Genomic DNA, 26,969 nt, shown 5'->3' with positions numbered 1-26,969 from the left:
GCAGCAGCAGCAGCAGTGTGCTTATCCACATTTTTATTCACATTATTTATCAGCTGTGAGTCAGCCCTAAGACAGAAACATAACTCGAGTTGTCTATCTAGCTATCTACTAGTCCTTTAATTGGAAGGGACCAACTGATGACCAAGGAGCAATACCACCTTCTTTAGGTTTGGAATTGGCTTGTTTACAGTTAAATGGTGTATCAGGAAGTCAAATTCAAGAGTAAGTTCCACCCAAACTCACTTAGCTATGGGGGCTGGAGTTGTTTTGTGAATAATCATAAGTAAGCTAGACACAGGAAGGTCAGTTCATCCAGTGACCACTGTGAGTGCACTTTCTGAACCCGCAGTGAGGCCTGGAGTCCAGACGACGGCCGGAGAAGCCCTGTCCTGTGTGTCCTCCCCAGACCACGGCTCTCGGGGCTTGAGGACTGAACGGGAGGCACCGACTCGCCCACGCCTCTGACTTCTGCTTATACTCACCTATGCCACACGCATCTGCAGGAGACTGGACACTTTTGTTTCCAGTGGCTCTCAAACCTTTTGGTCTCAGGACTTTTTTATACTCTTAAAAGTTACTGAGGAACCCAAAGAGCTTTTGTTTCTATGGGTTATATCTATCAATATTTACTGTTTTAGAAAATAAAACTGAGAGAATTTTAAAACACAGAAACACACAAGTGTACATTCCATTAGATATTAGGATGATGATATTATTATATACCATGTAGCCTCTAGAAAATTTCATTGTATACTTATGAGAAAATGAGAGTACAAAAGGGCAAATAACATCTTAATATTATTATAAAAATGGCTTTTGACTTCTTAGACCCCTTGAAATGGTCTCAGTGACCATCTTTTAAGAGCAGCTGTTTTAAAGGAAAGCAACAGTGTAGATAATTCTCTCTCCTAATACAGGTTAGAGTTGTTGGTACTAAACTCCAAACTGCCTGGATATTAAAGTAAGTAGCAGATGCAAGTGGAAGAAGTGTCAAGAAGAAATCAGAATTAACAAATAACTACTAGTAGTAAATGTAAGAAGCTGGTTGAATAGAGAAGAAAAAGAAATTAATATCACATTTAAAACTATGTGAAACAGAGTCCAGATAGAAAATGAAAATGCTCTTTAGATTACAAAATTTCAAGACTAATAGCACATTAATAAGAAGACACACATATATAATGGAATATTTTTCAGCCATAAAAAGAAACAAATCCTGCTGTTTGTGACAACATGGACGCATCTTGAGGGCATCATGCTAAGTGAAACAAGTCAGACAAAGACAAATACTGTATGATCTCACTTATATTTGGAAGCTAAAAACCAAAAGCACAGGTTCAGAGAACAGACTGGTGGTTGGCAGAGGTGGAGGAAGCATTCGGGTAAAATGGGTGAAGGAATCAAAAGGTATAAACACCCATGGTGACTACAGTTGATAATACTGTATTGTATATTTGAAAGTTGCTGAGAGTAGGCCTTAAAAGTTCTCATCTTAAGAAAAAAAAGAATAAAAAAATAAAAAATAATACCCAAACAAGAAAAAATATATATAACAAGTTTCTCAAAAAAAAAAAAAAAAAAAGATAAGAGTTATATAATCAATACAATTAGGATAAAACTCTTTAAGGACCCTGAGAACTTAGAAGTACACAAGACTACAAAATATACATGATTACACTGCTTAGAAGAACATTTGTAATAGCATAGAAGAACCAATTTTAATGTAAAAAAAAAAGTGAATTTACTAAGGAAAGAAATTTACTTACGGGATTGACTCATGGCCAGAAAGGCTTTCATGAAATTCATGGCTGTGGACATTTTAATATCCTTTCTGAACATTTCAAGTAATAAAGTAGAAAAACCTCTCTCTAGGAAGTATATATCGGAGAAGGCAATGACACTCCACTCCAGTACTCTTGCCTGGAAAATCCCATGGACTGAGGAGACTGGTAGGCTTCAGCCCACGGGGTCACTAAGAGTTGGACACGACTGAACCACTTCACTTTCACTTTTCACTTTCATGCACTGGAGAAGGAGATGGCAACCCACTCCAGTGTTCTTGCCTGGAGAATCCCAGGGACGGGGGCGCTTGGTGGGCTGCCGTCTATGGGATCACACAGAGTCGAACACGACTCAAGTGACTTAGCAGTGACTTAGGAAGTAAATATAATTCCTCATGGACATAAGAGATTAGATGACCTCATAAAGTCCTTTTCCAGTTCCACAAAACATCTGTAATCACAAGAAATTCGAGGCCAGGATTTCCCTGGTGGTCCAGGGATTTAGAGTCTGCCGGCCAGTGCAGGGTTACAGATTTGATCCCTGGCCTGGGAAGATTCCACATGCCACAGGGGCAACTAAACTCGTGCAGCGCAGCTACTGAAGCCCATGCTCTAGCGTCTGTGCTCCGCAACAAGAAACATGCTCTGCCACTGCAATGAGGGCCCATGCGTTGCAACTAGAGAGTAGCCCCTGCTTGCTGCAGCTAGAGAGAGCTGGTGTGCAGAAACGAAGACCCAGCATAGTCAAAAATAAATTCTAGACCTATTATAGACTAAAAATAGATAAATTCTGAAAACTCCAAAGCATTCTTACCTTTTTTTAACTCACCTGTATTTTTTAGCTAGATCATCCCTTTCTGCCTTCTGTTTAGCAAGCACGTTGTCCATAACTTCCTTTATCTCTAACATCTTACCAGCGTATTGTTCTAGAAGGTAATAAAATAAAAAGTCGGTTAACTGAGAGATAGCAAATGTTAAATTTGGTCACAAAGGACTTAGCCTTATTGTTAAATTTAAAAAGCCATTATTTTTCTACCCTCTTCCACCATATCAATGGTCCAGATATCAAAGCTAATAGACTTATGTCACTCTAGAGAAGTACCCTGAGGTGTGTGAGACCACACCAAGAAGGAGCAGGCAAGCCTGAGTTCTAACCCTGTTATCCCACTGACTAAGCTTGGTGATCCTGGACAAGTCATTGACCTCTCTGGTTGCTGCCTTAACTGTGAAATTAGGGTACTAAAAGAAGATACATAGTAAGATAATTTTGTCTGTTACAATTATTTACTTGTTAAAATACAAAACGAAAACACTGTCAATGTAGAGGAAATTTTGAAATAATATGAATGTTTACAGAGAAGAATGCTCAGAAAGATCAAAGGCAGGAGGAGAAGAGGGTGATAGAGGATAAGACGCTTGGATGGCATCATCAATTCAATGGAAATGAACCTGAGCAAACTCAGGGAGGTTGTGTGGGTCAGGGAAGCCTGGCGTGCTGCAGTCCATGGGGTTACAAAGAGCTGGACACGACTTGAACACAACAACCGGGAAGAGAAGTCAGGGTGTTCCCACTCACCCACTCCTTCTCAATATTTCACTCTATGAAAGAGACTGCTTTTAATACTTGGTAAGTGTGTGTGTGTTTAAAATATGTTTACTTTATATATAGCCTGCATATTTATACTATATATAACTATTTATTATATGTACTTAAAAATAAGAATCATGCTATCAGTTCTTGTTCTTTGCTGCTAAGTCGCTTCAGTCATGTCCGACTCTGTGCGACCCCATAGACCACAGCCCACCAGGGCTCCCCCGTCCCTGGGATTCTCCAGGCAAGAACACTGGAGTAGGTTGCCATTTCCTTCTCCAATACATGAAAGTGAAAAGTGAAAGTGAAGTTGCTCAGTCGTGTCCGACTCTTCGCAACCCCATGGACTGCTGCCTACCAGGCTCCTCCATCCATGGGATTTTCCAAGCAAGAGTATTGGAGTGGGGTGCCATTGCCTTCTCCTCTTGTTCTTTACACTTAACATTTAGGGCTATATGATATCTAAAGTCAGTTATGAAGTGAAGTGAAGGTCTCTCAGTCATATCTGACTCTTTGTGACCCCATGGACTGTAGCCTGCCAGGCTCCTCTGTTCATGGAATTCTCTAGGCCAGAATACTGAAGTGGGTAGCTGTTCCCTTCTCCAGGGGATCTTCCCAACTCAGGAATCAAACCAGGGTCTCCTGCATTGCAGGTGGATTCTTTACCAGCTGAGCTACCAGGAAAGCCATCAGTTCAGTTCAGTTCAGTCGCTCAGTTGTGTCCGACACTTTGCGACCCCATGAATTACAGCATGCCAGGCCCCCCTGTCCATCACCAACTCCCGGAGTTCACTCAAACTCATGTCCATTGAGTCGGTGATGCCATCCAGCCATCTCATCCTCTGTCGTCCCCTTCTTCTCCTGCCCCCAATCTCTCCCAGCATCAGAGTCTTTTCCAGTGAGTCAACTCTTCGCATGAGGTGGCCAAAGTACTGGAGTTTCAGCTTTAGCATCATTCCTTCCAAAGAGCATCCAGGGCTAATCTTTATTATTATTTTTGTTTGTTTAAATTTATTTATTTTAATTGGAGGCTAATTACTTTACAATATTGTATTGGTTTTGCCATATATCAACATGAATCCGCCACGGGTGTACACGCATTCCCAATCCTGAACCCCCCTCCTGCCTCCCTCCCCATACCATCCCTCTGGGTCATCCCAGTGCACCAGCCCCAAGCATCCTGTATCCTGCATCGAACCTAGACTGGCGATTCGTTTCACATATGATAATATACATGTTTCAATGCCATTCTCTCAAATCATCCCACACTCGCCCTCTCCCACAGAGTCCAAAAGACTGTTCTATACATCTGTGTCTCTTTTGCTGTCTTGCATACAGGAATGTTTGGATCTCCTTGCAGTCCAAGGGACTCTCAAGAGTCTTCTCCAACACCACAGTTCGAAACCATCAATTCTTCGGCGCTCAGCTTTCTTCACAGTCCAACTCTCACATCCATACATGACCATGGAAAAACCATAGCCTTGACTAGACGGACCTTTGTTGGCAAAGTAATGTCTCTGCTTTTCAATATGCCATCTAGGTTGGTCATAACTTTTCTTCCAAGGAGTAAGCGTCTTTTAATTTCATGGCTGCAGTCACCATCTACAGTGATTTTGGAGCCCCAAAAAATAAAGTCTGACACTGTTTCCACTGTTTCCCCATCTATTTGCCATGAAGTGATGGGATCAGATGCCATGATCTTCGTTTTCTGAATGTTGAGCTTTAAGCCAACTTTTTCACTCTGCACTTTCACTTTCATCAAGAGGCATTTTAGTTCCTCTTCACTTTCTGCCATAAGGGTGGTGTCATCTGCATATCTGAGGTTATGGATACTTCTCCAGGCAATCTTGATTCCAGCTGTGCTTCTTCCAGCCCAGCGTTTCTCATGATGTACTCTGCATATGTTAAATAAGCAGGGTGACAATATACATCCTTGACGTACTCCTTTTCCCATTTGGAACCAGTCTGTTGTTCCATGTCCACTTCTAACTGTTGCTTCCTGATCTGCATACAGGTTTCTCAAGAGACAGGTCAGGTGGTCTGGTATGCCCATCTCTTTCAGAATTTTCCACAGTTTACTGTAATCCACACAGTCAAAGGCTTTGGCATAGTCAATAAAGCAGAAATAGATGTTTTTCTGGAACTCTCTTGCTTTTTCCAGTTGGCAATTTGATCTCTGGTTCCTCTGCCTTTTCTAAAACCAGCTTGAACATCAGGAAGTTCACGGTTCACGTATTGCTGAAGCCTGGCTTGGAGAATTTTGAGCATTACTTTACTAGCGTGTGAGATGAGTGCAATTGTGTGGTAGTTTGAGCATTCTTTGGCATTGCCTTTCTCTGGGATTGGAATGAAAACTGACCTTTTCCAGTCCTGTGGCCACTGCTGACTTTTCCATATTTGCTGACATACTGAGTGCAGCACTTTCACAGGATCATCTTTCAGGATTTGAAATAGCTCAACTGGAATTCCATCACCTCCACTAGCTTTGCTCGTAGTGATGCTTTCTAAGGCCCACTTGACTTCACATTCCAGGATGTCTGGCTCTAGGTGAGTGATCACACCATCATGATTATCTTGGTCGTGAAGATCTTTTTTGTACAGTTCTTCTGTGTATTCTTGCCACCTCTTCTTAATATCTTCTGCTTCTGTTAGGTCCAGACCATTTCTGTCCTTTATCGAGCCCATCTTTGCATGAAATGTTCCCTTGGTATCTCTAATTTTCTTGAAGAGATCTCTAGTTTTTCCCATTGTGTTGTTTTCTTCTATTTCTTTGCATTGATTGCTGAGGAAGGCTTTCTTATCTCTTCTTGCTATTCTTTGGAACTCTGGAAAGCCACAGATCTATATAAAATTATTCTTATAATTACTCAAATTATTTTCCTACTTTATCCATTGCTTCCCAAGTAAAGGCATCATGACCTCCCCCAGTACAAATTCACAGGATTTACATGTAAATTATGTCCAAACCCAGATTCCCAAATAGGAAATTATTTCTTTTAAGCTACTTGCTATTCATTTCATTTTTGGCTTTGTTTCTTAAGTTTTTTCTTAATTTTCTTAGACCAAGGTGTATTTTTCTAGATAATTTAACTAGAGAAAATCAGTGGTGGAAAGTGACGTAAAGTTCATAGTTGGAATTTCCTCCAGAACCTCCTTTTGCAAGTTAGACAAATGATCTGACAAGTACAGAGTCAGTGTTCCCAGAGTAGTTTCTATCTCCCTAATCTCCTTAAATGAGAATTAAGAATTTAGACATAGATTTGTTGGCAAGATTTGACACTTTAACAAAAGACATTTACATTATCTATATACCCTGCCACGTTTGGCTTTTCTAAGTGAATTTTAAACCACAGGTAAAAATAACATTACCATAGTAACCCAAGTTTCTATAAATAGATATAAAGATATTTTATGTCTAACATGATAGTATATACTTATCAAGAGACAAAATTAATCAATGGCATCTTTGAGAAAACCTAGAAATTACCCAAATATGTATAAGATTGTAATGTGTGATAATAAGGCATTATAAAATAATGAAGATGAGAGGAATTATTCAATAAATAAGAGTAGGCAAAGGGGTAGTAATACGGGGAAAAGCCCGATTCTATCTTTCTACCATACATGGCAAAGAAATTTCAGATGAATTATAGAGTTAAATGCTTAGGAAAAATAACATATAAAATGTTTAATAAAATGTTTAAAATGAACAGTTTTTCTGCTTCAATTCAGTTGAGGTACCAAAAATATCTGATATAAAAATAAATATAAAACATCTATAAAAAAATTTACAAAGAAATAAACAAAATAAAATTCATTTCTCTTGGATGCCTCAACCAGATCAAAGATGAAAAGGTGTCAACATATGGAAGTGGTGAATTTGCAAAGCTGTCTCTTTAGAGAGGTGAAGCGTAACTGGGTGGGTTCTCTGTTCTGAGAAGCAAAGGGGGTGAGCAGTGGGGGCGCCTCTCCGCTTCTGTTGTTAGTGTTCAGTCGCCCGGGCGTGTCCCACTCTTTGGGACCCTGTGGACTACAGCACGCCAGGCTGCCCTGTCCCTCCCCATCTCCCAGAGTTTGCCCAAGTTCATGTTCATTGCATCGGTCATGCTGTCCAGCCATCTCATCCTCTGATGCCCTCTTCTACTTCTGCCCTCGATCTTTCCCAGCATCAGGGACTTTTCCAATGAGTCATCTGTTCACATCAGATGAGAAAAATACTGGAGTTTCAGCTTCAGCATCAGTCCTTCCAGTGAATATTCAGGGTTGCGCTCCCTTAAGAGTGATTGGTTTGATCTCCTTGCTGTCCAAGAGACTCTCAGGAGTCTTCTCCAGCACCACAGTTCAAAGGCATCGATTCTTTGGCATTCTGCCTTCTTTACGGTCCAGCTCTCACAACCGTGCATGACCACTGGGAAGACCACTGCCTTGACTATGGACCTTTGTCGGCAGAGTAATCTCTCTGCTTTTCAACACGTTTCTCTTTACCTCAGCCTAAGGGGTGGTTTCTCAAAGGACTGTTAAGAGTGTAACAACTTTCTACTGTGGTGACAATGGACTGATAATCTGACTTGCTCTTTATTCTTGAACATCTAGAGTTTCAGAAGAACACGGAGCTTCCACAGCAGTGCAAAGAGAAAGCTGCTGTTGTGCTAGGAATTAATTATCCTTCCTCCTGATAGTGGGTTCAAGAGCTTCAGGATCGTGAAGACAGTAAGGTGACTGCCCTGTGGGCCTCCTTATGAGGGCTTATACTTAGGGTGACAGTCTGTGTAAGGTAGACCACCAGGAAAAAATGCTGAGAGAAGACTGAGAAGGGCCAGGGAAAGAAACGTGCACAGTCACATCTTAGGAGCTATGTAGAAGCTTCAGAAGAGCCTCAGAAATTTTGCTTTGATGAACCTTAGCTTTCAACAACTGTTAAAAAGCAATGGAACCAACAGCAGTCAGGACCTGATCATGAGCCAAGAACTCTAGTGTTTTACTGCCCTACCTCTCCTTCCCTAAACGGGCAAAGAGACTCAAAAAAGGGATCATGATTAGAATAATCCCAGTGATAACATGATCACAACAGAATAAATAAGTTACAAAGCCTGGGGGTGGGGAGGGGAGAAGAGTTGCTAATCTTAGAAGCATTAAAAGGAACAGCAAAGAGGCTGATACATTCTACTATACAGAATTTGAGACTCTCTGTATTTAACACACACTAATAAATAAAAACACCGTTAAGGAATAAAAAAAGTATTTGCAGCAGTTATGGCAGAAAAGGGGTCAATAACTTGATTATACAAAATGGCTTCAATTTCTTAACAAACAGGAACAGTCAATTTATGAAAGAGAAGATAAAATTAATGAAAAAGTACCATTAATAATCAATAAGTGAAAATAATATATTTTTTACTAAAATAGTAAAAATTTTTTCAGTAAAATTATTTTAAATGAAAATACTGATGCTATTAGCAGTGTAAAAGCAAACACAAATGTGTGTTGGTGGAAGTACAAATTATTATGTAACACTATAGGAAATCAACTTATCAATATGAACCAATAGATTTTACAATGTTTATATATTTTGACCCAATAATTTCAATTATATTAATTTTTCCTAAGAGGATAATCCTAAATCCAGAAAAAACTATGTATGGTGGTATAATAGCAAAAAAATGGGAAAATATACATGCTCAACAAAAAAGGAAACATTAAGTAAATCATGGGACATTTATTGAACAGGATATGATGTAACCACTAAAAATGATGACCACGACAACAAGAAAACACAGCACATCTCACACGATTCCATCTACGCTTTTTCACAATTTTATTGAGGTATAATTGCATAAGCATTCTCTTAGAAAAAAAAGAAAACTAAACAACAAAATATTACAGTAGAGCAGCAGGTGATTTTTAGCAGATTTTTCCTCGTTGTTTTTGAAGTGTATCTATATACCTTTTATAATGAAAAAAAGTATATTCTTGTAAAATTCATCTTAGATGTATAAGATACTATAAATACTAAATAAAATATATGAACTATACATACTGTTTGGGGATATAAGTTAATTTGTATTATTTTCCTCAAAATATCACCTGTATCATGTGTTAGGCCAGGATGAAAAGTAGAATGGGTATAGTTTAAAAAGAAGTAATTTTTTTAAAAGGTATACAACATGAATTAGGGCTTCCCTCGTAGCTAAGTGGGTAAAGAACCTGCCTGCAATGCGGGAGACGTGGGTTTGATTCCTGGGTCGGGAAGATTCCCTGGAGAAGGAAATGGCAACCCACTCCAGTATTCTTGCCTGGAGAATCCCATGGACAGAGGACAGAGGAGCCTGGCCTCCATGGGGCCGCAAGAGTCAGACACAACTTAGTGTCTAAATCACCACCACCACAACATGAAATTAAGCTAACAGACTAATTAACAGTTATATCCTGCTACAAAAAAGACTGATGAGGTACTGTTTTGGTTTTTTAATTAATTTTTATTAGAGTATAGTTTATTTACAACGTTGTATTAGTTTCTGTTTTACAGCAAAGTGAATCAGTTATACATATACAAATACCCACTTTTTTTAGATTATTTTCCCAGATAGGTCATTATAGAGTACTGAGTAGAGTTCCTTGTACTCTGCAGTAGGTCCTTATTAGTTGTCTATTTTATAAATAGCAGCATGTATGTGTCAGTCCTAATATCCCGATTTGTCCCTCCTACACCCCTTTCCCTTGGTAACTGTACGCTTATTGTCTACATCTATGACTCTATTTCTGTCTCGTAAATAAGTTCATTTGTACCATTTTTTTAGATTCCACATATAAGTGATATCATATGATAGTTGTCTTTCTCTGACCTCCTTCACTCAGTATGACAATCTCTAGGTCCATCCATGATGCTGCAAATGACATTATTTCGTTCTTTTCAATGGCTGAGTAATATTCTACTGTGTGTACGGACCACATCTTTACCATTCATCAGGGCTTATAATGTGGACATTTTTGGGGGGGAGGACACCTTCAACCTCACAGCACTCCTATTCTGAATTCTATCAAAAGTTTAGTTTTGCCTGTTCTTGAACTTTTAAAAAATGGAATCATACTATACCCACCCCATCCCCAAAAGAAAATGAGGCAGCAATGCCTTGGATGACTGAAATAATCAAACTTAAATATGAGTGCATATTTACCTGCATCTTCAGGGGTTCTTATCTCAAACTCTAATAAATTTTCTTGTTTTTCTTCTATATCTTGTAGAATGGCACTGATGGTCTGATGCTATCAGATAAATATTAAAAACTTCATTACAAGAAGGTAGATGTTTTTCTCTAACAGGCAACTGACAAACGCACAGTAAAAGTGCTGAATAAAGTACCACAAAAAATGCTGATTTCCCTTTATGTTCCAAATGTATTCAGGCCTCATCTAAACTTAACTATATATATATGTATTTGGGAAAAAATTAAACTTAAATACATCTAGATTTATGTAGCAGATCTGCTCCTGGAAAACAGAATGTTAAGAGTGGCAACCATAAAAACAATCACAATTTCTCAGTGACTCCTTTTATAGGTGTAGGAGAAAAAAAAAGAACTCAGCAAATAATATTTAAAGATTACATATATGCAAGAAGTTCACTTTAAGGCTTTATGATTATCATTGTACACTATTAAGATTTCACATACACTCTTAGAAATACAAAACACTCTTAAAAACCCACAAATAGGATTTAAAACCACCTCTTTATATACTTGTCAGTATTAATAGTATTAATTAAACTATTAATATTAATAGTTTAATATTAATATTAAACAATTCAATGCAGATAGTTTCTTGGTTCATTGTTAGAGAAATTAAAATAGAGGAACATTAATATTGAAATGCCTTCAACATATTGGCTTGGCCAACAAATTCATTTGGGTTTTTTCATAACGTCTTAGGATCATTTTTGCTTCTGACACGTCTTTCACAGATTTGTATATTAAAGCATACTGGTTGAGAGCACAGGCTCTGGAGTCAGATTACCTGGATTTTAATTCTGGCACTGCTATGTAATAGAAATGTAATTTTGGATTGTTACCCACCCTTTCCTACTTCAGCTTCCTTAGCTGTAATGAGGAAGGTAATGATATTAACAGAAACTACTTTCATTATTATGGAGGCTAAATGGATTAACATAAAGCACTTAGAGGAGAGCTCACCATGTCATAAATATTCTGTGAATGCCAACTATTATCATTATGATAATCACTTTTGTACTCACTCTATATGGAGGGAGAGAAGGAGGCTGCCTAGATACTGTGATCTGAAAGTGTTAGACGGTAGCATCAAACTAAAATCATCTCATTTCCTTTGCATCTGGCCATAAGGTCACCACTCATCCTCAATTTGGTTTGAAATTTTCAGCACTCAAAAACAAATTTACATTTACAAAGGATAAACCTTTAATGACTTTAAAGTCTGCATATTTTAAGTTTTTTCTTAAAGTTGGTTTTCATTAAACTTTTATATCTTCATTATATTTCCCTGAGGCTTGGCATCTAAAGTGATAAACATTATTCCTGAAACAAATACTCATACAGTTAACAACAATAGGGTTAGGGTGATTTTTCCATAATGTTTTAATCTTTACATGAAAATATACCTTAAAGATAACTAATGGTCAATACAGTGAGCTGAGCTGATACAGAAGGACCCCTGTCTATTCCAAACACCTGGAAAAATACACTAGACAAAATACAATAAATTTTAACCACCCACACCCACCTAAAATTGGAAAAATAAAGGGAAAGGAAATGAAGCTGGTAGCAGCCCATGAGGGATGTGGAGCAAACATAGGTATTAGGAATTAGGGTCAGGGTTTTTAATACCTACAAAGGAACAGGAGATAAGGAAGGGGTTAGAATCAGTCAGTTCTGTTCAGTTGTATCTGACTCTTTGCGACCCCATGGACTGCAGCATGCCAGGCCTACCTGTCCATCACCAACTCCCAGAGTTTACTCAAACTCATGTCCATTGAGTTGGAGTTAGAATGGAGCCCCACATAAAACTAGTGACCATGAGTGGGTGTCCTTTAGCTTAAATAAGGATTAGTAAAAACTCTACTTGTCACCCACTCAGCCTTTGGGTAGAAAATCAGAGGTCAAAGGGTATCACCCAGAATATAGTGTAGAGAATTAAAGAGATGGAAAATACAAAAAAGATATAGGGAGACCGGTCTAACAACCATCTCAAAAAATATGAGTTTCATAAAAGGAAAATACTGCTAATGGGAGAGGGGTAATAGTCAACAATCTAAGGGCTAAAAGTTCAGAATACAAGGAGAAATCTGTCTTCAGACTAAACAAACATGTTTAGTCCTTTTAGAGTAAAATTAATTAAAAACACACCTACATTTAGACATAACCTAGTGAAACAGCAGAATATGAAAAAAAAAAATCTTTAAAACTGTAAGCCTGAAAGATATATTATCTACAAGGGAGTGACATTTACATTGACAATTAACTTTTCATTCATTACAAGAGATACCAGGAACAATGTAAAATATTTTTGAAATGTTGAGGCAAACACAATTGCTTTTAAACAGCATTTAAAATATTTTAGGTATAAAATAGTTGATCAATCATAGTTTACATTCAATGAATAGTATTTTCCTCTCTATACTAACAAAAAGTATGTAAGGGAAGTCTAATCCACACACACAGTCTTATTCAAAATATTTCTTTGAGGAGTCTACTTTGCTTAAGAAGTTAGTGTCTAGGATGCTCTGTGTTTTAATCAAACTAGATGGATATGAGAATATCCATCTCATAAATTAATATATGTGCAACTAAGTTATTTTCTTTAAAACTACACCTTCACACAAGGGATTTCACATAGAGCAAACTATCTCTATAAACCACGCAGGGTCCAGGCTGGTTAAACCAGGCTGCTTTCCTCTTCTCCGTCTAGGTTCCAAGGTCTTTCTTCCTACTATGTATCCGAGATACTTCTTGGAAGTTGGATGGATGAAGACACACTAGAGCACTCCAACAGCGACACTGTTTGTGGGATAGGTAAGTGCCAAAGAATCCAATCCAGGAGTAAAGGATAGCAGCTAAACTCTAATTCTCTGTTCAGTGCAGGCAGTTTCTTGGTTCCTTGTTAGGGAAATTAAAATAGAAGTCTTATTCTGGCTTCAGAAACAGGACAGCAGGCCTCTCTGACCACCTGTCTGGGCACTGCCTAGATTCTGAATTCGGTGCCTGCCCTCAAGCACAGCAAGTCAGGAGTCACTTTACACAAGAAAGGCAGTGGGTTTTGGAATTCTTGAGCCCCTGGAGGTCTGGTCAACCCTAGGATCTAAGGAAATTCTGTGACTGACTCACAGGTGAAACAGCACTGGAAGAAGGTATAAAGTAAAACCAGTGCTGCATTTTTGCATGCAAACTGATGTTCACATCAGTTTGTGGCCTGGGATTATAAGCAGGAGTCCCTGAAACTACGATCTGAAGTCTCACCCACAAGGCAGATGCACTGCCCAGAACCTGTCCCGATTGTGACTCCAAACTGCTTTAATGAGGGACTTCCCAGTGCTGTTCAAGGCTGGATGCAGGCTGGACCAATCAGTGATGCATATACATACTGTCCTTGCTCTCTTTCCCTGGTGGCTCAGAGATTAAAGCGTCTGCCTCCAATGTGGGAGACCTGGGTTCAATCCCTGGGTCGGGAAGATCCCCTGGAGAAGGAAATGGTAACCCACTCCAGTATTCTTGCCTGGAGAATCCCATGGACGGAGAAGCCTGGTAGGCTACAGTCCATGGGGTCACAGAGTGTTGGACACGACTGAGCAACTTCACCATACGATACTATTGTTTCTATTTCTTTTCTTTTAATGCTTGTATATTGAAATTAAGTCAAATAATCTTCTATAAAAGACTGAAACTGTTTATGTGTGTAACAAGTGGTTTCTTTGGCTGACGAGTCCTTCAAACCTAAAACAAAAGTAAAACTTTTGGCAAAACATTCATTCTGCTCAATTATGCTGTATTATCTTATGACAAAAAAAAAAAAAATTTTTAACTTGCATGTCCTTAAAAATGGAATGCTGCCAATAGCCAATGGCTGGCTGGCACAAAGAATGGCATTTTCTAGGCTAAAGAACAAAACCATTTCAACTTCACTCACCATGGAAAGGTTTTCTTCTGTTTTTTCTTGGTGTGAGATAGAAGGTGTATCAACAGTTTTGGAATCTTCACAAATGCACTGTTTACGTCTTCTTGCCCGGACGTCAGGAGTTTTTACTTTAAAACATAAAATCAGAAAATATATTAAGAATGTGCAAAAATTTTGCCTAATTTTATCAATTGTAATGGTGACAAGAATAGGAAGGATAAATTAAGTCTATAATTACCATGATATCTTAATGTTGATTAGCACCTCATTATTTATTATCAATGGACTAATTTTAGCAAATCTACTGAATACGTATCACATGCTGGATATCCAACTCTTTCCATGAATCATCTTATTTAATCTTCATATGAGCCCGGAGGGGTAGGTAGTTAATTACATCCATTTTACAGAAGAGGAACATGAAGCTTAGAGGGATTCAAGAAGTTGCCTGATGTGTTACACAGCTAGTACTGAAACCAGATCTGACTTCCAGTCCATGCTCTACTATGACCATAATTCACTGTCTCTATAAAATTCTCTCTGAACCTTCTCCCATTCTGGATTCCCTTTCTTCACATATGGTTACCCTACATCCCTCATTCTATTGGGTGACCTGTCCAAGGAAAAGTATATACAAGGAACAACAGAAAAGTGGGAATAGATCTGCTGCTGCTGCTAAGTCGCTTCAGTCGTGTCCGACTCTGTGTGACCCCAGAGATGGCAGTCCACGGCTCCCCCATCCCTGGGGTTCTCCAGGCAAGAACACTGGAGTGGGTTGCCATTTCCTTCTCCAATGCATGAAAGTGAAAAGCGAACGTGAAGTCGCTCAGTCGTGTCTGACTCCTTGTGACCCCAGGGACTGCAGCTTACCAGGCTCCTCCGTCCATGGGATTTGCCAGGCAAGAGTGCTGGAGTAGGGTGCCATTGCTTTCTCCAGTGACCTAGATCTAGTACTTTATTAATATAACAGAGTGCGCAATAGCTCCAAATCTCCCACCCTATGGGCTTAGCATATGGGAGCAGACAAAGAAATGGGGATGTGTGTGTCAGTCTCCTGACTTTGACCTACATGTGATCTCGCGCACCAGTAAAACAGGACACAGTGACTGTCCTTGCCTCTCACCAGTCCTATCAGTTGGTAAGGGGAATGGCAGGCCAGGGGAAAAGCACGTCACAGGGGTTCTCTTCCCAATAATCTCCCTCATAGACAACACAGATAAGCTCCTGGCTTTCTTTTTCCATGAGTCAAGGCTCACGCCTGAAGGAAAAGGAAGATCAATTCCCTCTCCTCAACACTTCTAAAATTGTTTTTAACTGCCTGTTTTCTGGTTTATCTCTCCACAAGCCTGGAAGCTCCTCCTGGGCTGATCTGTATAGCATGTGCTCAACAAATGTATGTTTTCTAAGTCAGTGCTCACTAAATGCTTCTTTAAAAAAACACAAACACACCTGTCACCTCACATTGTCACCTTGTGTGTTTGTGTGTGTGTGTGTTGGTGAGAACATTTAAAAGTTACTTTCTTGGCAAATTGCAAGTATACAATTTATTATTAAAAACTGTAATCATCGTCTTATACATTAGAAGACCCGCGGAACCAACTCATCTTCTAAGCGAAAGTTTGTACTCTGATCAACATCTCTCCATCTCCTCCACCACTTCCTCCCCTAAGCCCTTGACAACCACCACTCAACCATCTATCTGGTTCTTTAAGCTTGACTTTTTAAGGTTCCACATATAAGTGACACCACAAAGAGTTTGCCTTTCTGTATCTTTCTATGCTTATTTCATTTAACGTGACATTCTCTAGGTTCACCTACGTTGCTACAAATGGCAGAACTAAATGCTTATTTCTTATAGATAACTCATTATATTAGTTAAGTGCAAAGTACTGCTAAAAATGGTTCATAAAAATTTCCCTGACTATATATTTCCTAGAAATATTCTTTCCACTATAATATATATTAAACATACACTAACACACATATGTAAGTATGGTATATTTGCTTAACAAATTCATATTCTAGCATTAGAATATTAGTCTTGAAAAGGTGGCATGAGTCCAACTTTTGCATGAATCATTATAAATTCTGATGTAATGGAATCTTAGTTGCAAAGACTTTAGTATAATGTCATTCTTTTCCAGCCCCACTATAAAGTAAACCAATTTGCATAGTTTCAGTAACAGTTCTATGAGTTCAGATCCAGTGTTATGAGAGATGAATGTTTGTTTAATGAATGTGTTTTGTTTCAACATATAATTCTAATACAATAGAACCATATAATCTATAAATTAAACCAAGTTTTGAAATGCCGTTTGTAAAAATAACTTATGCTTTTCAAGAGTTTAATAAACAGACAAAAAATTATCCCTAGTTATGAAACAATTTACACAAATCTGAAGACTTTGTTTTTCTAAGCAGAGGTATACACCTGTATAAAATAGCAAGAAACATTGCTATTCATACCAGTGACTACAGCATCACTCTCATCTCTACTGTCAGTCTCAACAGCACCATAAGATTTCAGCAGCTCTTTCATATTTTCATCATCTGCTTCATCCAAAGCAGTCTTCTGCTTTTCACCCTTTTGATTAGGGTTTGCTCCATGTTGTAGTAGCATCTCAGTTGCCTAGAAGGTATTTTTCCAAAGTTATCTCTACAGACACCTAAAATCAATCATTTCTGCTTTCATTATAGGATAACAGTATCGAATATTAAAAGTTATCAAAAAATTTCTCAAACTCTGACCAAGAAAATTTCAATTAAATTTGATATGACAACTGTAAACTGATTCACTGTTTGGCCTGATCTGTCTTCACAGGAAAATCAAATACAGTGGTATGAAAGTACCAGATATGCTGCTTTCATTGTCTAAGAGCAGACTTAGATAGACTGATGTGCAAAAGGATTTACTTTATCTCAGTTACACAGCCTTTTGCCCTCCCCTAAGCTGCTGGAAGATAGGGTACAGAAGGGAGCAAAGATCATTCCAGGATTTTATCATATTGTATTATATTATACTATACTATACACTGTATTATAAACCACCCATTAGATAAAGTTGAATAAAGTTTTACTTGAACTATAATACTTTAGATATGTTACTTGTTTAGGAGTTTTTATAAATTAGCTTGGAAACCTAATGTCCATTCTAATACTCTCTATGTAAATATGTTTCCTAAATAGATGACTTGTATTCACAGAATCTTAACAAGATAAAAAAGAAACAGAAATAATCTACCCCAACCCCATCTTTACAGAGGAGAAAACTGAGGTCAAAGACAAATGTTGAATGTGTGACATTCTAGGGGCAAAAGCTTCTGATATAAATACTGCTTTCCTGAATAATTCAAACTTGTGTATTAGAATTAAATTTGTGACTCATCAAAGTTAAAGACTGTCACTTATTAGTTGATAGTAAAAGTCAATTTAGTAAAAAACAGTCAATGATTCCATCTGCATAATACAAGCAACTCAAATCACTGAAAAACCTTTTGATCAGGAAAAGATGGTCAGTATTTTGTTAAAGATATGTTATGTTCTAGTAGCTTTTCTCTTTCCACTTGTGTTCAGGTATGGAGAAGCATAAAAATTTAGAAGCAAATGCACCAGTAGAAATTATGACAGTTCCTTATTTGTTCTATCAGCCTAGAATTAGCCCAGCATGAAGGAAAATATATTTGTTTTAAGGTCAAGCATACAAAACTCACTCCTGCTACTTACTAGCTATGTCCTTGGGCAAGCTACTTACCATTTGAATCTCATTTTTCTCACCCATGAGGCTTAAATGTGAACCCATGTATAAAGTATCTGGCACATGGTGGGGCTTAAGGGAAGACAGCCCCCTAATCAGCTGTGTGTAAGCCCCAGCCACGGTTCTGCCGGTCCTCCCTGCAGCATCCTGCCTCACTTTACGGAGTTTCCTTACACACATTTGTAGATCCGCCAAAGAACTGAGGAAGTTCCCCCTTTCAATCGCTGGAGGTGTCTCTCTACGCAGATGCATTCTGTCTGGTATCTTGCTCTCAGAATTTTAGCTGTTGGAGCCTTTGAAACTCCACATTCTGTCTTCTCAGCACTCTGAGATCATAAGGCTATTTGTTTTCCTCCTCCCTACACTACTGCCTGGAAACTCCCTCTAGCCCGTAAGGTGGGACAATCCACAAGGCTCATCTCATTTGCTTTTGTTCTCTCCTGCATGTTGTCTAATATCTCAAAACTGTTATTTTACGTATTTTGCACACTTTTCTAGCTTTTAAGGTGGGAGGGGATATCTTATCCCTGCTATCCTATCTTGTACAAAAGTGAGTGTCCATTCCCATCCATATTTTAGCTTTAAAAAAAAATCTTTTCCTCTCATTCTCCTTTTCCTTATCTTTTAATATTCCACAGTTTATAAGGTAGAATACAAAACCACCTTGGAAGATAACTTACAACAGAAACTAAGATTTTTTTTTTTAAATATGCAAGTTGAAAAAATAAGATGATGAACTCAACTTTGTATATAGTCATGCAAGAGAGAAAATCACAGGATATTATAGAATTGATACTTACTAGTTCTACAATTGGGCTTCACAGGTGGCACAAGTGGTAAAGAATTTGCCTGCAATGTAGGAGACCTGGGACAGGAAGATCCCCTGGAGAAGGAAATGGCAACCCACTCCAGTATTCTTGTCTGGAGAATCCCATGGACAGAGGAGAAGGACAGGCTACAGTCCATAGGGTCACAAAGAGTTGGACATGACTGAAATGACTTAGCACACACACAGGTCTACAATACCATATATTTATATATCTTGCTCCCTAATTTATCTTTCTAGATTATCTATCAATATCCTACCTCAAAAAAAAAAATAGGGACAAAAGGGAAAAAGTGAATTAGAAATAAAAAGAACAAATGACAAACTGTTGCATGGAGGGAAAGTTAATGAAGATATAAGGAAAGATGCTGGGCAATATATGTGTCAAAGTAATGAAAATATCATTAAAAACACTACCTCCTTCATTTCAAATAGAATATTTCTCTTTTAAGTGAAGGCAATAGAGATATGGAAGGTTAATCCAAAAGCAAACTTTATCTGTATCACCACCTAGGTATCAAGAACATCAGTGATTCTCTAGAACAAGCAATAATAGCACACTATGGTCCACAGGCCAAATCCTGTCTGCTGCCTGATTTTGTAAATGTAGTTTTAGTGGTGCACAGTCAAAACCCACCCATTTACAAACAGTCTAGGGTTGCTTTTATAACAGAATAGCAGGTGAGTGATTGCAGTAGAGGCTGTGTGGCCCAGAAACCCTAAACTACTGATTATCCAGCCCTTTGCAGGAAATATTTACCAATCCTTGCTCTAGACCACAGCTGTCCAACAGAGGTCTCTGTGATGATAGAAATGTTCTAATCTGCATTGTCTAACACGGGATCCACTTGCCACATGTAGCTACTGAGTACTTCAAATGTGGCTAATGCAACTGAAGAACTGAATTTTTAAATTTAATTGATTTTAGGTAATTTAAATTTAAATAGTCATTATGTGGTATATAGTACAGACAGTGCAGCTCTAGATCAAACTCTTTATTTCAAGGGTAAAGTTATCTTTATCTTTTTCAAGCAGCAGAACTAGGCCTAGAATTCAAGATCTCCAGTTCTGTGTCTTGTCTGCTAAACCAAGTTCCTTTCTGCTATTTCCTGTGGTTAATTTTCAGTTCTTGACACTTATCTTTACAGAAGACCCTCAACGTCTGAGTAATCATCTTCTCTACCCCTTGAAGTTACCAAATTGCTATGAGAGAAGCTAGAGTCTTCAAAATAGGAAAATTTTCACTTATGAAGAGAAAGTCACTCAGTCGTGTCCGAATCTTTGTAACCCCATGGAATGTAGCCTGCTGGCTCCTCTGTCCATGGAATTATCCAGGCCAGAATACTGGCCAGAAATACTGGCCAGGAAAATATGCTACAAATTGATAACAAAGTCAAAATGTAAAGACGTAGGATTGCCTAAAAAGAAAGTGAAAGTTACTCAGTCATGCCCGATTCTTTGTGACCCCACAGATTATACAGTCCATGGAATTCTCCAGGCCAGAATACCAGAGTGGGTAGCTGTTCCCTTCTCCACGGGATCTTCCCAACCCAGGGATGGAAACCAGGTCTCCTGCATTGCAAGTGGATTCTTTACCAGCTAAGCCACAAGGGAAGCCCAAGAATATTGGAGTGGGGGGCCTATACCTTCTCCAGGGGATCTTCCTGACCTAGGAATCGAACCAGGGTCTCCTGCACTGCAGGCGGATTCCTTACCAACTGAGCTACCAGGGAAGCCCAGGATTTCCTGAAGTCATATATTAAAATAATATTGTAGAAATGCTTAAAGCACCTGTGAAGCAAAACTGATAAGGGATAAACTAAAAGGTAAAACTGTTAACCTAAAAAAGGAAAAATCAGGATTTTAATATGGTGGTGGTGGTGGTTTAGTCGCTAAGTCATGTCTGATTCTTCCGACCCCACGGACTGTAGCCTGCCAGGCTTCTCTGTCCATAGGATTCTCCAGGCAAGAATGCTGGAATGGGTTGCCATTTCCTTCTCCAGGGGATCTTCCCAACCCAGGAATTGAACCTGGGTCTCCTGCGTCGCAGGCAGATTCTCTATCGACTGAGCTACGACTAGAAAGAGTTAAATTTATTATATAAAAATTTAAAGTGTGATGTTGACTCTTCTGAAGATTTAATGTAGATTATAATGAACTAGCAGTATTAAAAATACAAGACTTGTCTTTAAATTACCTTATCTAAATTACTTTGGAATATGGTGTTTTTAGCTGGATACTGTAAAGCTAAAGCCAAGAAGAACTACATGATCACTATATTCTTATTTAGAAATTACCAAACTTTCTGGCAAGAGCCAGAGAGTAATTATTTTGTCTGTGTATGCCGTGGTGTCCCTGTCACAACTACTCAGCTCTACTGACAGAGCACAAAAGCAGTCACAGACAACATGCAAACAAATGAGCGTGACTGTGTTCCAGTAAAACTTCATCCATGTGCACGAAAACGCGAATCCCATGAAATTTTCACGAAATAGTCTGTCTTCCCCCACCTAGTCATGTAAGACTATAAAAACTACTTTCAGCTATCAGCTGTTCCAAAACAGGCAAAGGGCCAGAATTGCCCTGGGAGCTGTTTGCCAGCCCTTGCTCTAGGAGAGAAATGTGTTTTACACAGTGATATGGATTAACAATTCTGAAAATGCTTTACATTTATATGAGAGTTGGACAAATAAGTAAATAAACCGTGGATAAAAATAACCAGGTTTATCATTGTCAGAAAAAGAAGTTATAAAGAAACAAGATGGATAAAAGCTAGAATGATCTCTGTGAAGCTGGATTAGAGTCTGAGAAGACAGTTTTAATTCATGTTTATTTTAATATAGACAGATAGATTAATTCATAGATATAGAAATGAGTATACATGTATTAGTATACTCACATATTTTTCTGTCTTTACCCCCTGAAAGGGCCTAGAAGGAGTGACAAGCTGATAGCAACAAACATAAAAAAAGAAAAATCAGGATTTTAATATAAGTGTATTAATACAGGACCTAGGGCCAAAACTGTGGCACCTTTTAAAATTTTTGAAAAAAAAAGAACTTCCCTGAGACCATGAGGCAAAAAGTCACCCATGAGATAAAGGATGTCCTATGTGCTGTCATACTCTTTTGCCAGAAAAGCTAGGCCAAGAAAACATACTTTATTGCGTCTCTGCTGAACCAGAAATCAAGCAGTATATATTTCAGTTAGAAACTAAATATAATACTACTTAGAGGAGTTAACACAGCAGGCCTAAGACTGCTCTCTAGAGAGGCCGCTTATGTGGCTGGCCTGTAGCTGGCATGCGAGAACTGGGCTGGCAGTCAGTGTCCAGCACTGATATACACCTTTCCCTAATTGCTGCGACTCTCTGTACTTAAACTGTTGACACACACGATGTGGTGTATGCTTCTGGGAGTCTGGAATCTTGGTAAGTGCTAGGTAGAGGGTGCCCACATGACCAGCCCTCAGTATAAATCATGAGCATTAAGCTTCTAATCAGCTTTCCCGGACAAAAACTTCGTACTTATGTCACTACACTTTCACTGCTGAGGGAAAAGCAAACCGTATGTGGCCTCTCGTGAAGAAGAGTACATAGAAGAGCCTGCACACGGATACCTCCAAACTCCACCTTCTCCTCTGATAATCCAACTATGTATCCTTACTATATTGCTGGAATAAATCTTACCCATGAATACCATATGCTGAGCTCTGTAACACCTTCTAATAAATTTCCAGACATAGGCGTGATGTTGGGGGTGGGGTCCTTATATTCTATATTGCATATATGCAATATTCTATATTGCATTTTTCAGGATAGTCTAAAATCCTAATTTTCCTACTATGAATGTTTTGCCCTTATTTAAGTGCTTTCACTTTAAATGACCTTTTTCCTGTGCAAGTAACCAGCAGGTTCATCACTTCAGTGACTCTTCCTGTTTGTTTTCTTCCACAGCACGATCACATAACCTCAAGATTTTGTCAATTCCTTTTTAATTTAAACATCTTTAAGATTAAAGAGTTTGTTTGTTCAAAAGAAGCCTCCCTGGACATTAGCCTACCCATCTGGTACTATTCTTAATTATTAGTTTATACCTTTTATTTCTGCAAGTCACAAATTCAATATTTTCTCTCACATGACTATATATTCAGGCTGAAAACAGTAGAGATACATTTTCACAAAAACTACCAGACTATTAAAAAATACCTAGAGACAGATAAAGTGGTATTAGTGAGAGATCCAAAATATTTTTTTACATGAATCTTGGTTTTATACTGTTGTTGCTAGTAATTTCCTTAATGACTTTTCAAAGCGAAAAATTATTCCTGAAATCTACACTATCTACAGACAAATTTTCTCCTAAAGTTTGTCAAAAAAAGAGATAAGTTTAAAAATCTGAAGAATTATAACATCTAGATTTCAAATTTAGTGTTACTCTAATAATTAACCTAGTAATTTACCCCTGTTATTTTCACCATAGTAGTTTATAAAAAAATGAGAAAAAAAATACAACAACCCCCAAAGAAGCAACTTAAGCTTTTACTCATTTCTTTGAAACTTCAAACTCACTAAGAAATTTCTGAGTTTAAAATTGTCCGGTTATCAAATATATCATCACTATATATACTCTTATATACAACAGCAAATAATTTAAGACAATTAAAATTATAATGTATTACATTGATGATAGGCTGTGTTTACTCTTAGCCATTTCATTTTATTCTGATTTACATGAATTACACAATGAAGAGACAATGGAAACAGGATTCATTAGGAAATATATTGCTTTTCTAAACTATATGTAATATCATATACACTTGTGCCTCTAAGTAAAGTTTTAAAAATTCTTTGTCTTAAGGAATCACTTTAACTAGCAATTTAAAATACCTTCACTGTCTTCATTCACTTTTTAAAGAAAAAGAAATAGGAACCTAATACGATGCACTATACCTTTAAATGGTTGTTTGCAACAGCATCATGTAAGGGTACAATTCCATCTACATTTTCACAATTAACATTAGCACTAGCTTTTAACAACTCTACATCACTCCATCCATTACTAGCTGCCTTATGAAGTGGTGTCCAAGCTAAAAAAGGAAAAAAGAGAAAACAAAAGAAGCTACTTACAAATCAATACTCAAGTAGTATCCTCATTATTAAGTTTATTTGCACTAATGGAATGAATATATATATTGATTCAAATGTATATACTAAGTACTGGACAGGAAATAATATTGAAAACAGGCTATTTTAACATCCTCTGAGCCCACAGCTGCCCTTGAACATGGCCCTGTCCACCAGAAGGCCCAGGACCCAGCTCTTCCCACAGTGCACACACAGTAGACCCAGGACACCCAGGGCCCTGCAGCCAGAGACCCTGGAGCCCAGTTCTACCCACCAATGGGTAGGAAACAGCCCCAGAAACCCCTGGGCCTAAGCCTTGTCCATCGGCAAGCCTGCTCTAGCCTTGGGAATAGACTCAGCCACTAGCAGGTGGACACCAGCCCCTGGATTATTACAGCTCCACAGCCTGCTGTGACAGAAGGCAGTCTATCAACAAGCAGGCCAGCACCAGCCCTAGGACCAGCTGGGCCCAAGTTCTGCTCAGCAGTAGGCCAACATAAACTTTAGGTCCACTGAACCCCACAGCCACCTGTATCAAGAACTGGTCCCACTCATCAGCAGTCCAACACAAGCTCTAGAGCGTGTGGGCCCTGCATCCAGTCCCCAAGACCTGGCTCTGCTCACCAGTGGGCTGGCAGTAGTCCCAAGAACTAGCTTCATCCACTGGAAGGCAGAAAACAGCCCTGGGATCTCCTATATCCAGACTCTGCCCATCAGTAACCAAGCACTAGTCCTGGGGTCTCCTGGGGTTCAACAGCCAACTGCCTTGTGACATAGCTCCACCAACCAGGCCAGCAGCCTCCACACATAGCAGGGCAACCAACCCAACTGGGGACAAGCCAAGCCTACCAGACCACCCACAGCAGTCAGACTGACACAAAAGAAGGACGCATGTAGCCTACATAGTGGGGACACCTAGAACATATAGTGCTGGTAATCAGAGGGAAGTGAGTTCCTAGAAGCATAAGACATTTCCTATAAGAGGCTACTTCTCCAGGGTTGGGAAATGTAGCAAACCTATCAGATACACAGAAATAAACTAGTTAGTTAGGCAAAATGAGGCAACAGAGTTTAAAAGAAAGAAACAAGATAAAGCCCCAGGAGAAGAACTAAGTGAAGTGGAGATAGGAAAACTATCTAAGAAAGAGTTCAAGGTAATGACTATAACGATAGTCAAAGAACTTGGGAGAAGAATGGATAAATAGAGAAATTAGAAGTTTTTAACAAAGAGTTAGAAAACAAAGAACAACCAAACAGAGACGAAGAATACAATAACTGAAATGACAAATAGACTAACAGGAATTAACACTACAATAAATGATATACAAGAACGTATCAGCAAGCCGGATGACACAGGAGTGGAATTCAAAATGTAAAGACAGTTTAAGAGCTCTCTGGAACAATATCAAGTGTGCCAATATTTTCATTATAGGAGTCCCAGATGAAGAAAAGAAAGAAAGGGACTGAAAACATATTTGAAAACATAATAGCTGAAAGGTCCCCTAGCCTGGGAAACGAAAGAGACATCCAGGCCCAGGAAACAAGATCAAGACAGTCCCAAACAGGATCAACTTAAAAAGGACCACATTAAGACACATTGTGATTTAAATAGAAAAATTTAAAGACAGAACATAAAAAGCAGCAAGAGAAAAGCAACAAATAACATACTAGGGAACTTCCATGAGACTCCTGGCTAACTTTACAACAGAACTCTGCAGGTCAGAAAGCAGTGGTACCATATATTTAAAGTGATGAAAGGGAAAAATGTACAACCAAAATATTGTACCCAGCAAGGTTTTTAGCAAATATGATGAAGATATCAAAAGCTGTATAGACAAGGAAGAGCTAAAAGAACTCAGCACCACCAAACCAGCTTTATGAGAAATGTGAAAGGGATTCCTCTAAGCAAAAAAGAAAAGGCCACAACTAGAAACATGAATACTATTATGAAAGGAAAAAGTTAATTGGCAAAGGCAAATATACAGTAAAGACAGTAAGTCAACTAGGTACAAAATTAATAGGAAGTTTAAAAGACAAAAGAAACAAAATCATCTATAACCATAATAAGTAGTTAGGGAACACACAAAACAGATGAAAAATATGATACTAAAGACAGATATTGAAAACTCCTTACACTACTGGAGGAGTGGAGAGTAAATATGCAGGGTTGTTAAAATGCGTTTGAAACTAAGAGATCAGAAGCAAGTTAAAATAATCATATAATATATATATATATGAATATAAATTCTGTCTTTTTTCATTTTTTTCTTTTGTTTTCTTATTTTTATGATTAACTTTAATATTATGTTTAGTTTCCATTTTCTTTTTTGCATATCTATTATAGATTTTTCACTCATGGTTACCATGAATGTGTGTATAAGTGAAAAATCTATAATAGATATGCAAAAAAGAAAATGGAAACTAAACATAACATTAAAGATAATCATAAAATAACAAGAAAACAAAAGAAAAAAATGAATAAAAAAAGAATTACAAAAACAACTCCGAAACTATGAACACAATGGAAATAAGAACATATATATCAACAATTACTTTAAAAGTAAATGGACTAAATGCTCCAATCAAAAGACAAAGAGTGACTGAATGGATACAAGAACAAGACCCATATATATATACTGCCTACAAGAGACTCACTTCAGATCTAAAGACACACACAAATTGAAAGGTAGGGGATGGAAAAAGGTATTCCACGCAAATGGAAACAAAAAGCAACCTGGAGTAGCACTATCTGT

At 38.2% G+C, this 26,969-nt stretch overlaps 1 protein-coding gene across 1 annotated transcript in view; it reads right to left on the bottom strand.

Annotated features, from left to right (window-relative positions):
- Window positions 1-26,969, bottom strand: part of LOC120852613 (ankyrin repeat domain-containing protein 31-like) — a 134,101-nt gene that overhangs the window by 25,836 nt on the left and 81,296 nt on the right. The window contains 5 exon segments of the mRNA XM_040225947.1: window positions 2,611-2,707; window positions 10,548-10,635; window positions 14,524-14,639; window positions 16,978-17,140; window positions 24,043-24,179. Coding sequence (XP_040081881.1) covers window positions 2,611-2,707; window positions 10,548-10,635; window positions 14,524-14,639; window positions 16,978-17,140; window positions 24,043-24,179 — 601 coding nt within the window.

This window comes from Oryx dammah, unplaced genomic scaffold, assembly GCF_014754425.2.
Source record: "Oryx dammah isolate SB20612 unplaced genomic scaffold, SCBI_Odam_1.1 HiC_scaffold_26, whole genome shotgun sequence".
NCBI lineage: Eukaryota > Metazoa > Chordata > Mammalia > Artiodactyla > Bovidae > Oryx > Oryx dammah.
The sequence above is the reverse complement of the archived record's forward strand: the minus strand, read 5'-3'. Positions and strand labels throughout refer to the sequence as shown.